At 48.3% G+C, this 12,870-nt stretch overlaps 1 protein-coding gene across 3 annotated transcripts in view; it reads right to left on the bottom strand.

Annotated features, from left to right (window-relative positions):
- ADAMTSL3 (ADAMTS like 3) overlaps positions 1–12,870 on the bottom strand; it is a 171,978-nt gene that overhangs the window by 132,092 nt on the left and 27,016 nt on the right. For all 3 annotated transcript variants that reach the window (XM_039858473.1, XM_039858472.1, XM_039858474.1), the window contains one exon: positions 12,063–12,182. In XM_039858473.1, the coding sequence (XP_039714407.1) occupies positions 12,063–12,182 (120 nt within the window). The remainder of the gene's footprint in view (positions 1–12,062; positions 12,183–12,870) is intronic.

Raw genomic sequence — 12,870 nt, 5'->3', positions numbered from 1 at the left:
CATCCAATCCCTAAGGGATCTCGGAGTCTGAATCGTAGGTGCGTGCCTACAGGACAGCATGACTGTGGGGTCCGCCTCCACTAAATGCTTATGGACTTTCAGGCAGGTCAAGTGTCTCATGGCACTGCTGCTCCGATGACCTCTGGTTGTTTGCCGTACGATTTCCTGTGCCGGGTGACAAGAGCCAGACCTCCCAGAGAGATGAGTATGGCCACAACCAGCTCGCACACGGCAGACAAAACGCAACTCCTGGTCAACCTCTGGCGGCTCTGCTAAACTCCCAATCCCAGGTGGGGTCGGCGTTGCCACCTTAAAGAGTATATATGCCACTTCTAAGTGAATGATAACATTAAAAAATTAAAATATAGCAACGGCAAATTAAGCAGTACAGAAAAAAAGATTTCCTGTACTCATTGTCTGCACAGAGAAAAGAACAAAATGTTTTGTTTGTTTGTTTGTTTGTTTTTGCATTTATTTCTTAGGCTTCTTGTTCTATTCTACTCAATACTATTGGGCAAGTTTAATGTATTTTTTTAACTTAAAAACTAGGAGTGGACTATTTTAAGGCTTAACCCTAAAGGGAAAAAAAAAAGTACTTTTGAAGCATTTTAGCTAAAGGTTTACACCAAGTTCATGGCACTATAAATCCACGTCTTGAATGAGTTGAATCTGGGACACGGCTTATGTTTAAACGGCACCACCCTGTAATGACGCAGGAAACGAAGTTGCTTCACGTTAGAACGCAGGACACACTCAACCTGTAAAATACGCTGATGGTAACACGACTTCACCGCCAACTGCCGGGCAGACGTTGTCTTTAAAATAGTTTAGTGCTTAACGTAGCTGTTCAGACCACGATGCCCACTGACACATTCTAACTCTTGTAAATGCTGGAATCTGAAACACCTTTGTCACCCGCCTCTTATTCAATGCTTCTCGAACGGGTTCTGATGTCAGAGTATGTGAACCATCACGGAATGCTTTCGCAAAGCATGGAACACTATAAAACTAAATACTATGGAATGCTATAGCATACTAACAAACTAAACTTTATCTTATCGTACATATAATTTTGGACTAAATCGAAAACTTCCGTATATCACATTTTAGTGTGACAAAGAGGTCGGGGACAAATATCTAAGAACTATCTACAGAAAACACATCTAACTATAAAACATTTTTCTGCTAATTAGTTTTCTTCTTGTGAATGTGACGTTCTTTAATTACATTATTTAATTTTAGGTGTTTGGTCTAGGACAGCGGAAAAGTGAGCATGGTTCCCATTGAGACAGACCTGGGTGTGGTGAGGTCAAGCTGTTATTTCCTTATTGATAATATGGAATGATACTATCTGCATCACAGGAGTGGTGGCTTTTGTTTTGTTGTTGTTTTGTAATTGTTACTTGTTGGAAATTTTCAAATATACATAAAGGTAGACAAAAGAGTATAATGAGCCCCAAATACCCGTCACTCAACCTAACCAGCAGCAACCCTAGGCCAATCGTGACCCCTCTACTACTCACCCTCATTATTTTGAAGCAAACGCAAAACATTATGTCATTCCGTCAGTAAATATTTTCATGTGCATCTATAAAAGGTACTCCTTTTAAACATAATCACAATGCTATATTCACACCTTAAAAATCAGCAATTGACAATAAAATATTCATTTTCCACTTTCCTTAACAAAGGTCAGCTATAATCCTGGTCTTTCTAGAAAAAGAAAAACCTCTTCTTCCCTAGTTTTCGAGACAAGGATGGCAGGAGTTACTCTGGCTACGATGCTATTTCGCATCGCCCCACACGCAGCTCCTCGCCTGGCATGCCGCAGAGATGCGATCAGTAGCTGCTGAGGGAAGGATCGGACGAATCCCTGCTCCTTACACCCACTGCTGCTGAGCGCAGAAGTCAAACACAAAACACCTCGGCTCAAGGCACTGGGACACTTCGTGAAAACAGCATGTTCAGGCTGAGGTGTTTAAATAGAATATCATTGTATATAATGCATGTACTTAACACATCGAGAGCTCTGTTCAACACATACGCATTTTAAAGTAGCAGAAACCTAATACGAAGGCAAAATTTTGAGCCAAAAATCTTGACTTTTCCTAATGAGAAAGGAAAACGTGCTCAACTATTTTCAACCCTGCAGAATTAAAAACCTGTCACCTTAAATCCCCGAGAAAGGGATTAAGAGAAGGAGTCATCCAAAGGGACCCGGAGTACTGTCCTCGTTGGCGGCCCGCCACGCGGAAAGAGTCGAGAATTAATAGCAGAGCAGCCGGTGTCCAAAAACAGAGAACAAGCTGATCCTCCAACCAAGCCTTTGGACTAACAGTGTTTACACGAAAGGAGATCGTAATCACAGTTGCAGGTAGAGAGTGGAAAACAGAAACAAATATGCACAAATACACACAAAAAAGAAACCAGGATACGCCGTGTTATGACAAAGGACAGCTAACACTTCGGAAGAATTTATTTTATTCCTTGGGGTTCTCAGGAATAAAGCTATAATCAGAACGACTTCAAGTCCGGTCCCTCCTGGAAGTAATTGTCCACCCACTCTGTGTCCAGGGGGAACGCGGAGAAATCACACGGGCTCGCTCTAGGACGCTCACTCCAGCAGGAGAGAGAGGACACCCACGTGAAGAATTACAGACGCGGATGGAGCCTTGGGCCATGAGTGAGGACGTTCTCTGAAGAGCAGGGAGAAACCGCCCGAGGCTGAGGCTCCCCTGAGGCTGAGGCTTCCCTGAGGCTGGCTTCCTGAGCTGGGTGGCGCAGAAAACACAGATGCTCAGTGAGGAGCCCGGCAGGTCGAGTGCCTGGCACGGGCAAAGGTCGGAGAGGCCTAAAGTCCAGTGTGGCCAGTGCACAGGGCACACACACACAAATGAGCCTGGGGAAGACAGGTAACCGGGACACAAGCGAGGTGGGGACCTGAATGCTGGCCGGGAGTTAGGCTATTTCAGAGGAGGAAACACACGTGATTCCTCTGAAGGTCTCTGACAAGGGACGTGACCTTCAACGAGCAATATTCATGGTGCGTTAACTACGTGCCAGGCCAAGGAGTAAGGTCTGAGGCACCCGTGATGAAAAGAGTCCCTTCTCCCTAAGGGGATCAGAGCCTAGGGGATGAGTCAGAGGAGGAAATAATCACCATGCTGGGAGCAGAGGAAAGGGGATTAATGAGAACCAGGAGGAGGAGGAAGACTTGACGGAGAAAGTACTCAGTCGAATCCAGGCCTGGGAAGGGAGGTGCACGTTGTGTGGTGTGCGTTCACTTCTGCAGAGCTCACGTGCACTCGTGTAAGCAGCCACGCGTTTTTAACTTTTGGAAGCGAAAACCTGTCCAAAGCCATTGTGCCCTTGTGCACGTGCAGAATGAAGAATGTAACCGGAACGGCTCCTGGGAAGAGGCAGAATTAAAAGCCATGAGTCACCGCCTGGAGCCATCGCTGCTGACCCTGGGGACGCGAGGCTTGACAGAAAGTGCTCCAGACCTCAGATTCTGGATCGTGTTTTCTCGAAACAGTTCACGATGCAACATCCCCACTGGGTCTGCCGTTTGAATAAAGGAGTGACCCAGACCCGCGCTAGAAATTCAAAGCGACCGAGCTCACTCACCGCACCCACCTCCTCCCTCCTCGCTCCCTTCCCCGCCACCCACGAAGGAAGGTTACGGTCTGCTCAGGAGGCAGAAAGTGTTGGAAAAAAAAAAAAAAAAAAAAAAAAATATGGTGCTAAAAAATAAATAAATAGAAAAGGAAGCCAGCAAGCACACCTCATCTCACGGGTGAGGAGGTGAAGGCAGAGTATCAGGAGACTTCCCTCGCGGAAACAAAAATCGAGGTTGAGTGAGCAGAGCTTGGACGGAAGTGGGGGGGGTGGGAGAGGAAGGGGGTCAAAGAAGCAAAGGGGGGTGTTTCAAGCCAACTGGGACCGTCTGCAGCCGTAAAGAGCCACGTGAAAGGGCACGCGAAGGCTTCGTGATTCAAACCAGGCCTCGAAATTCGCTGGAAGGCAATGCTGATAGAAGGTCCAAGTGGGTCACCCCTAACAGCCACACACTTGTCCCCTATTTAACCTCAGGATGTCCTGCCAAGCACAGTAGCCACTGCAGGGCTGCTGATCTCATGTGGTAGCTCCAGCCCCAGAGTGTACAGAAAAGCAAGGCTGAGCAGTTGGGTGGGGAGCTGTCACCGTTTGCCCGGGACTAGCTCAGTCCCAAGAAAATGGAGACAGCTGGCCGCCCTACAGGTGTTTCCGTACGACTCATTAAGAATATTATAAAAGGTGACTAAATAGAGAGAATAACACAGTAGACACTTTCGAGGTACTTCTCCACCTGGCCCCACGCACCCACACGGCAGAGCCATTTTCCCATTTCTGGAAGAACCTTCGAGAACGCCTCAGTTCCCCAAAGTCCAGACCCAAGAAAATACGGTCCGGAGTGATTAAGTCCTGAGCATGAGCAAACAGAAGTGTCCACAGAGTGACCAGGGCCTCACAGAGCCGTGGGCCACCAGGAACCTCTTTTCAAACTATGTGCTTCTGTGATGTAGGCTAGAACGGGCCCGACATTAGGATAAGCTTCCAAACTCCAAATGAGCCCATCGAAACATCATGCCTAAGATCCCTCCTGACCGGGGACAAATTCCATTATGGCCTCTACGTCGAGCCCTTCCAACTTCAGCTGGGAGAGAACCAGCGAGGCTCATGCTGCCCAACATGGCCCTCGGACCTGGCCAGCGAAGCAACTGGCCTTTGTCTTTGCGGCTCTCTCGATCTCTGATTTTTTCTCCTTGACAGAGAAAGAAAGAAGATGCTTTCACTCAGTGTTCACCTGCCGTCACTCCCCAGCTTGCAAGTCCAGTCTCCTGTCCCAACAGAGCAGGCACTAATAACGCCCACTCCCTGTGCCATGCCTGAAGAGGACAGACCAAAACAGAATTCAGGCCAGGCATTCATCTAGAACACACGCACAGTAGTAGCTGGGGAGAGAGGTGAGCCCACTGGCTTCTTTTCATCCAGGCATGGAGGATGACAGAGTAGACTGCCCAAAGAGACCTAGTCTCAGAGCCACAGAAGACTTTGAGCCTCTCTGAGCAGGACTGGCCAGATCTCGGACAGAAGGGACGTCTGGGCACAGGCAACAAAGGCTGTGTCAGGACGAGACCTGTCTCTTCCATCCCTGACCTCGGTGAGGGGCTGTCTTGAAATTTCCCACCCTGCAGCCACCATTCGACCCATCTGGTGAAAGTGATTTAAAAAAAAAAAAATCACACAGCACCCCCAAAATGAGTCCAAGAAGATAGCGTTCCAGCGAGTAGATGCCCGCACAGCTCAAAAGCTGGGTCCTGCATCTCCATTCACAGACCTGGTTCTTTCCTACTGGAGAAATAACCGATTCTGCAGAAAGCTAAACGCTAATGAAATTCAGAGTTCGCGTGTGCCAGAGTCCATCGGGACAGCGTGCCGCCATCGCATGAGTGACGCTGGTGTGCTTGCTGGGTGCCTGATGTAGGGACAGACTACAAGTTATCCCGGTTAACGTGGTCCCATCTCCTAACAGACCATGGACTCGCTTTCTCATTAGATCACAAAATCTCTGGAATATTTAGGGACATCTGACCAAGATTACTCACTAACAAAGGAATGAACTGTTCAAACTCAGAGGGCTTGCTGCTTAAAAATATCATACACACAGGCCAGAAACAACACGGAGAGTCTCCTATGTGGCGACCATATGAATGGCTCATTCTGACCGGTCAAGACAATGAGTACCCTATAGATCCGAGGGCTATGTCCACCTTCCTTTATTAGAAATTTCAGAACTTGGCATATACTTCCCAAGTTCAAAACTATTACATAAATACCTTGGAAATATCGAGTGATGTTTCTGAGAACTGCCAATAATTTAACCGCAATGAAGCTCCCAGCCAAGACATTCATAAAAAGTTCGGAAGAAGCCACTTTGAGAAAGACGTACTCACGGCGAACAGATTTCTTCTCCTTAGAAAGAATGTGTAAATCAGTAGTGAAACAAGGAAAAGGAAAATCGGTTTTATCCTAACAGTCTAAGGAAAAAGACATTGAAAAGAAGTTTAGAAATGAGACTACACACAGACTTCCTGATTAATATCTGATTGTTACTACGGGTATGAAAAATTCATTCAAACATTTCTGTCATGCTTTTCCTTCCCGCAGAGTAGGGGTAAAAATGTCTTAGCTGGGCTGGAGGGCAAAGAACTGGCCTTTGACTTGGCTGCGGCCCGGCTGTGTGATCTTGGGCAAGACACTGTCCCTCTCCGGGCTCGAGTTCCTCACCTGAAAAAACAGAATCTCTAACTGTCCTTCCAACTCCAACATGCTACCATGCCAGATGCTGGTCAGGGCCACACATCTAGCCCTCTGCCTCCCTGGCGGAGAAGATCGCGAAGAACATACAAATTAGAGAGAGGTATTTGAAAACGAGGAATCACACCGACAGGCAGGCGGTGGCACCCAAGAAGGGACAGGGAACAGTCAGCTATGACTCTGTGGATGATGTCAGAACGCCTTGGGATTTTTACAAACACGGAATTTTACAAACACGGCACTTGACAAATCACATGCCGGAATCTGCATTTGACTACAGAAAAGTAACTGAAATGCTTAAAAGAGATGCCTGTCTAAGGGGAGGAGGGTGTGGGGAGAAGAGACACTAGACGTCAGATTTTAAGAGCTAAAACGAGTAGAAAAAAAACATGAAAGCAATGGTAGATCAGAGTATAGGTAACAGCATTTTTCGTGTGGGAAGAAAATTCTTGAATCCATGTAAGAGACATAAAACGAATGCTAAATTACTCAGGGGCTCCTCACCTGGGGTCAAAGACCCCTGGGACATGAATCGAGATGGTTCTCTTCTCAACAGCTGCACGTACACAAGAAGGTATCCTAGGCTAAATTTAGGCAAGTCAGAACCCACCACTAACTGAATATCTAGCCTTGTCCCATAAGCCTGGAATCCAAATGAACATTTTTTTTCTGCCTTTTGGTGACTCATAGCCTAAAAATGGCAAGATAAACATTACGCCAGCATGTATACACATAAAGACCATCCACGGACAACAGAAAAATGTGCACAGGCCCTAATTTCTAAGTGTGCTGAACCCACTTTGCCCCACTGTGGCTGCCAATGAGGAGGGAGCATGTCACAGCCAATCCACCAAGTCTGGGAAGAAACACCTTCTACACATCCCTATGCCTAAGAAACAGTAAAAAGTAACACACACAAAAATAAAGGAATAGGTGTGAAAAACAGAGAGTTTTCTAACTTGTTTTTCTAATGACTTCCAACTGAGAAACACTAAGCCTGGAATAGACTTTTAAATCGGTCCCCAGAATAACTTACGAGGCCCCACACTTAAAGCTTCTATTAGCTGAAGGCAAAGATGGAAGGACTGGCCACCCTCTCCCTCCCAGGGAGAGTCCGAGGCAGAGGGTGACGGAGCAGCTCTCGGCGGTGCCTTCGGCGGTGACAGGAGAAAGAACAAACAGCAGAATTCAAGAGTCTGCTGCCTGGAATCAACCAACATTTAGCTGTTGATCTCCAAACAGGTTCTGCATGGGGCAGATCTGCAAAACCGCCATGAGGCATGACAAACGAATCTACCCCAGAGCCTGGCTGGCTAACAAGGCTTTCGACCACAAGCGCTTCGGTGAGTCATCCCAAACAAACACGTTTTAACTACCTCGCACGACCGGTGCAACCGAACGGCAGAAGGCTGCCATTCCAAGGGCACGTGCCCCGAAAGGAAGCCGGCGACATTTAATTTCAGCTACCAAGCTTCATCCAGACTTTGCGGGGAGGGGAAGTCATTCCTATGGTGATGATGATTACGCTTCTAAGTGCCATCGGCATAGCTAATTCCACGTTCCGGACGGGTTAAGCATGAGCTGATGAAGCAGCCCTTGAAGAGTAAATCACTCCCTTTGGTCGACTTAGGTCTCTAAAACCCTGCTGACCAGGACAGCGGAATCGGAATGTTTAGGAAAAGAGATCATTTGCTAGGAGGTTCTTCTGAGCGATTCTTCTAAGCTGGATCGAGCTCAGAGCAAGGAAGCCTGAAGTTTGAAGGGTAGGTAACCATCGGTCTTTTCACATAACCGTCTGGGTGTCCCCGAGTCCGTCATTTGTACATTCAGTGCCTCTGTTTTCTTGACTTGTAAAATGAGGCATTGGAGCCAAAGTCTCCACCAGCTGTAAAATTCTATGATTCTCTAAGTAATAGTTTACCGCGTTGCTGGCAAGGCGACCTCGGTCATCAGAATGATCCCATTAACGCTGTGCCATGCAGAATGTTCCACTGGTGGTTTCGAAAAAGCGGCTCTTTTATAGAGTGGAAAGGTCGGATCATGAAATAAACCCAGTCGCTTTTGTTTTTCAAAACGGATGAAGAATCTGAGGTCAAAGACGTGGACTACGTTGTTCAAATGACAAGCTAACGAGTGGCACACGCGAGATGGGGCCACCTCACGCGTGCTGTCTGCACAGCGCCACGGTCACGCCCAGCTGGCTTCAGGACCCTGCCTCCCCTCGCAAGAAGCTGCTTCGGCCCCCTGCACGATCCACAGTGTGCCGTTTACGCGACTCATTAAACACAGCCTACATCACAGCTCTGCTTTACTGGCCTCTGGGTTGTTAGTTTTCCAGACACTTAATCCAGGAGACATTGGAAGAGTGGCCTAGAGGTTTTCATGAAAATTCGCCAGGACAAAATACTTGAAGAAGTCCTCCGAGGAGTGCCGGAGAGAGCAAACGTCAACACACCAGCCGTTACTTATCAGATGAGTATTTTACACATAGGAAAATTCTAGGGCTCCCAGTGACTTCAGTGAGGTGACTGGACTGCGGCCTCAATAGTGAAAGAACTCTCTCCCTCTGGCTTCAGGCCACTGTGACAATAGGACAATGCCACTAGCACATGTCTGCAAACTCCACGGGTAGGTACGTGAACCACGTGACAGCACAGACACAGAGGCCTGGGTGGCATCTACGTGGACCTGCACCTATTTCTGGCCATGGAACCCCGCAGCTCCTGGGGAACAAAGGCTGTGCTGGCAAACGGCCCCCCACTGCCTTGCTGTGGGCTCTTTGCAGGGACCGCCCTGAAAACCTTATAGGGGACCACCTGGGAATTCCTGTGCAGAAGCCATGCCGCATGCCACCCAATACGCTGCCGTCTATTCCAGCGTGAGACAATTTGTTCCAGAGAATACAACCGGCAGACATTAAACCCTAAATTAGATTGGATTCAACAACCTCCTCGAATCTCAGACGTGATGACGTGTGAAAGAAGCCACACACCGGTGAGTATGTGCCGTACGATTCCGTCTCTCTAAAAGCCAAAATAAAAATGAAGAACCAATCTGTAACAGCAATAGAAGTGGGAATGGGGGTTGTGCCTCGGGTCGGGGGTGTGGACTGCAAAGGGGCACCAGGGGCTTTCCTGGGGGGCCGGAAATGCTCGATGTCTTGATCTGGGTGGTAGCTACGCAGGCATGAAAAGATTTCATAATTCAGCAAGTTCTATACTTCAGATGTGTGCGTACTCTGCTGTACGTACGTTATACCTCAGTAAAAAAGTAACTTAAAATATTGTGTGAAGCCCCATGATGTACACGGGGAATATGCTTCAGCGTGAGGGTATTTGAGATTCTCAGAGCTGCATCTTGGCAAAGATATTATTAGTAATAGCAGTCGCTAGATTCAACGCTTAGATGCACCAGGCCCCGTGCAGGGAGACATGTGAAATATACACCATATCTCCTTTAATCCTTAAGGCATTTTCATGGGGTAGAGATCGTCCATATCTCCATTGCACAGATGGGGAAACTGAGGCACAGAGAAGCGGAGTGATATGTCTAAGCTCACGCAGCACGTAGAATGTCAGAACTGGGATGTGAACCCAAAGCATTGACTCCAGCGCCTACATCCTTATACGGTTATGACGTTTTCTCCTCTGCTGCGAGATGAGGGTGTTTTTCCAGGTGGGTCACAGCTGGTCCCTTCCAGCACCTCCCCGGTGCCTGAGAACCTCCTGATAGAACAATGCGGGCTGCACCGTTGGCATCGGGGGAAAGGGAATGGAGGCTCGGGCCCCGGTGTGGTTGGCGCGAGGGCCCGCTTCCGCTGCCTCTGGTGCAGCGGGCTGGGTGCCGTTGTTGGTGTGTTGAATTTCGACCTCATTCCTTTTCCTTCAAAGAAACACGCGGTGAGGACGACGCAGAGTGTTTTCATACGCCTTCTGGAACGCCACGTGCCAGGACAAAGCGTCCGCAGTGTGCCACACGCTTTTAAAGCCTTTTGAAAAGACTAAGGGGCTTATTTTTTCCCCTCCTTTCTCCAGCCTTTATATTTGTTATTATATTGTTATTATATGAAACATAACCTATCCGTGGCACCTAGAGAAGGCATTCTCTGCTCTTTAATTAGAACGTACACACCTTGTGATTTTTCCAGACATCCTCTTTTATCCTTACTGCCTTCCCAATTAGTTTCCCTGAAGTCCTCATAGGAAAACCTGTTGGATCGTGGATTTCTCAGTTAAAAGGAGCCATTAATTACAGGCCCTCCAAAAATCCATCGGGGGAAGGGCTCAAACTGACTTGCTAATGGTCTAGGTCCCACAACCAGGCCTGAATGCCTGTCCAAAGCCTTCACTGGGCCCCACAAAGCAAAGGCGGAATAATGTCCCTCCCCACCCCAGCTCCTATGATAACCAATTATTTCAAATAACTTGAAAAAAAGAATGATCGAATATTGAAATTTTCGATAAAAAAATTGATCTCATCTCACCGCTGCCACAGGCCCACAGCCTGCTTCTCTCCCCACCGACTCCCAAGCTCAGTGTACCAAACACAGGTCACCCAGCGACAGCCTGGAGGATCAAAATTAATGGGGTGTCTCCGCCCGGAGCTGGGACACTGAGGACCGGGCAACAGACGCCTCCACCTGCCCTCCGTGCCCCATTCTGCAGCCTTCATCAGGCTGCTATGCTGCCTGAGGCTTTACTCCTTGTCCTCATATAATTCCTGGCACTTGGCCTAGCTCCAGCCAGCCCAGAGCCAGGTCCCGCTCCGTGTCACATCTTCCGTTTCCCCATATTGGCAGACTGACCTTCTCAGAGCTGCTCCTTCTGAGTGACAGCATTCACCCCCTAACTAGCCCTCCGCTAAGTAAAGCCAGAACATGCTGGCCTTAGCCACATAAGGACAGCACGGCGGACCTCGGTCCCTGGGCCATCACCCTCCACCATCACGGGCTCTGAGAAGATGTATGTTCTAGCCCCGTTCCTCATTGAGCTTGGCCTTAGGTACCCAGGTCTGCCAGACCCATCAAAGCCCCTCGTCACCCTAAATTCCACCCCTGTTGGCGTTCCCACTCCATGAATCCAGGCTCTATCTGCTGGAAACCTCTGCGTTTGGCAAAGTGGACACGCTCCGTTTCGAACGAGCTGCGAGTGATTTCAAAGTCATGAGACTTTAACGCGGTTCGGGCATCAACGTGAATAGAGAATGGAAAGGAATCGGGGTCCCGGGTGCCCGGGGTCTGTGTCTCGGCCAAGTGCAGCCTTGTTCTGTAGTTAGTCATCACGAAGTGATTTAAACATATGTTCGTGCACACACACAAACACACACACACACACACACACACACACACACACACACAACATGCCCACTTTGCTCCTTTCTGGAAAGTAAGCTTGGAAAAGAAAAAAAAAAACAACTCTGTTGCTGGTGAAAGAAATGACGTAAAAGCTAAGAAAGGAATGCTTAATCAGAAAACAGCGCTTTGGGATACTTCCAGAACTGAATGATAAATGCGGTGATGGTTAAAATGAATGGATTTGTCATATAGTCCCTGAGGAAGGCGAGGCACAGTGACGCTCGGGTGGATGCCCCAACCAGGACGAGAACCGCACGCATTTTGGGGTCTGACCTGGGTGTTGGAAAAATATTTCCGGCCCGCTGGCAAACGGCAAAGCCGAAGGGAGGCTCTGTTACGAGGTTCTTACCTGGTCGTCGTAGCGGTAGGTGAGAAACTGCTCCCCCGTGGTATCTTCCAGAAAACTCCCCTGGGGGGACAGTGCAAACTCGGGGAGGAAGTAGGCCCCGGTGGCCTTCTCCGCTGAGGTCTGAAAGGCAAGATCGCTCGGTTACAAACCAGGCTCCGGTAAAGCTTTGACAGGTGATCCCTGAGCAGGGCGAACCCATGAGAACCGCCCGCCGAGGCTGAGGCAGGAAAAGGGAAGGGCCCTCTCTCGGCCAAGGCCAAGGTGTGACACACCAGGTACCTGCGCTGAGGCACAATTAGACCAGGATGTCGCCTGGTGCACCTCGACCTGGCACACACGGCATTTTTTCCCTGACACCTGCCACCCACTCCCCACGACTTCCCAGCGGCCTGGCCACAGGGCCGTGACCTTGCTTAGATTTTGTCGTTGCAAATCCACTGTCTGGGATATTCTTTCTTTCTCCCTTTCCTTCCTTTCTCCTTTCTTCTTTTCTATTTTTGTTTGTTTGTTTGGTGAAGGGGGTAATAAACTTTTTTCCACACTGCTACAGAAATGCACGTTCACCATAGAAAGTTCAGAAAATACGGATGAGCACAAGGAAAATAAGTCACTCATACTCCCTTCGACCTATAATAACCACTTGAACTGTCTTGATGTATTTCCTTTGAGAATTTTTCCCTCTATACTGCTTTGTATGTATGTATATATATTTTTTTTAAAAAAATCCAAGGTTAAATAAACACAGATTTTGCAGAAAGAGTCTGGTTCAAGAAAAAGCACCCCAGCATCATCCGCTGGAGACTATGGC

This window comes from Pteropus medius, unplaced genomic scaffold, assembly GCF_902729225.1.
Source record: "Pteropus medius unplaced genomic scaffold, Ma_sr-lr_union100, whole genome shotgun sequence".
In the NCBI taxonomy this organism is placed as follows: domain Eukaryota; kingdom Metazoa; phylum Chordata; class Mammalia; order Chiroptera; family Pteropodidae; genus Pteropus; species Pteropus medius.
The sequence above is the reverse complement of the archived record's forward strand: the minus strand, read 5'-3'. Positions and strand labels throughout refer to the sequence as shown.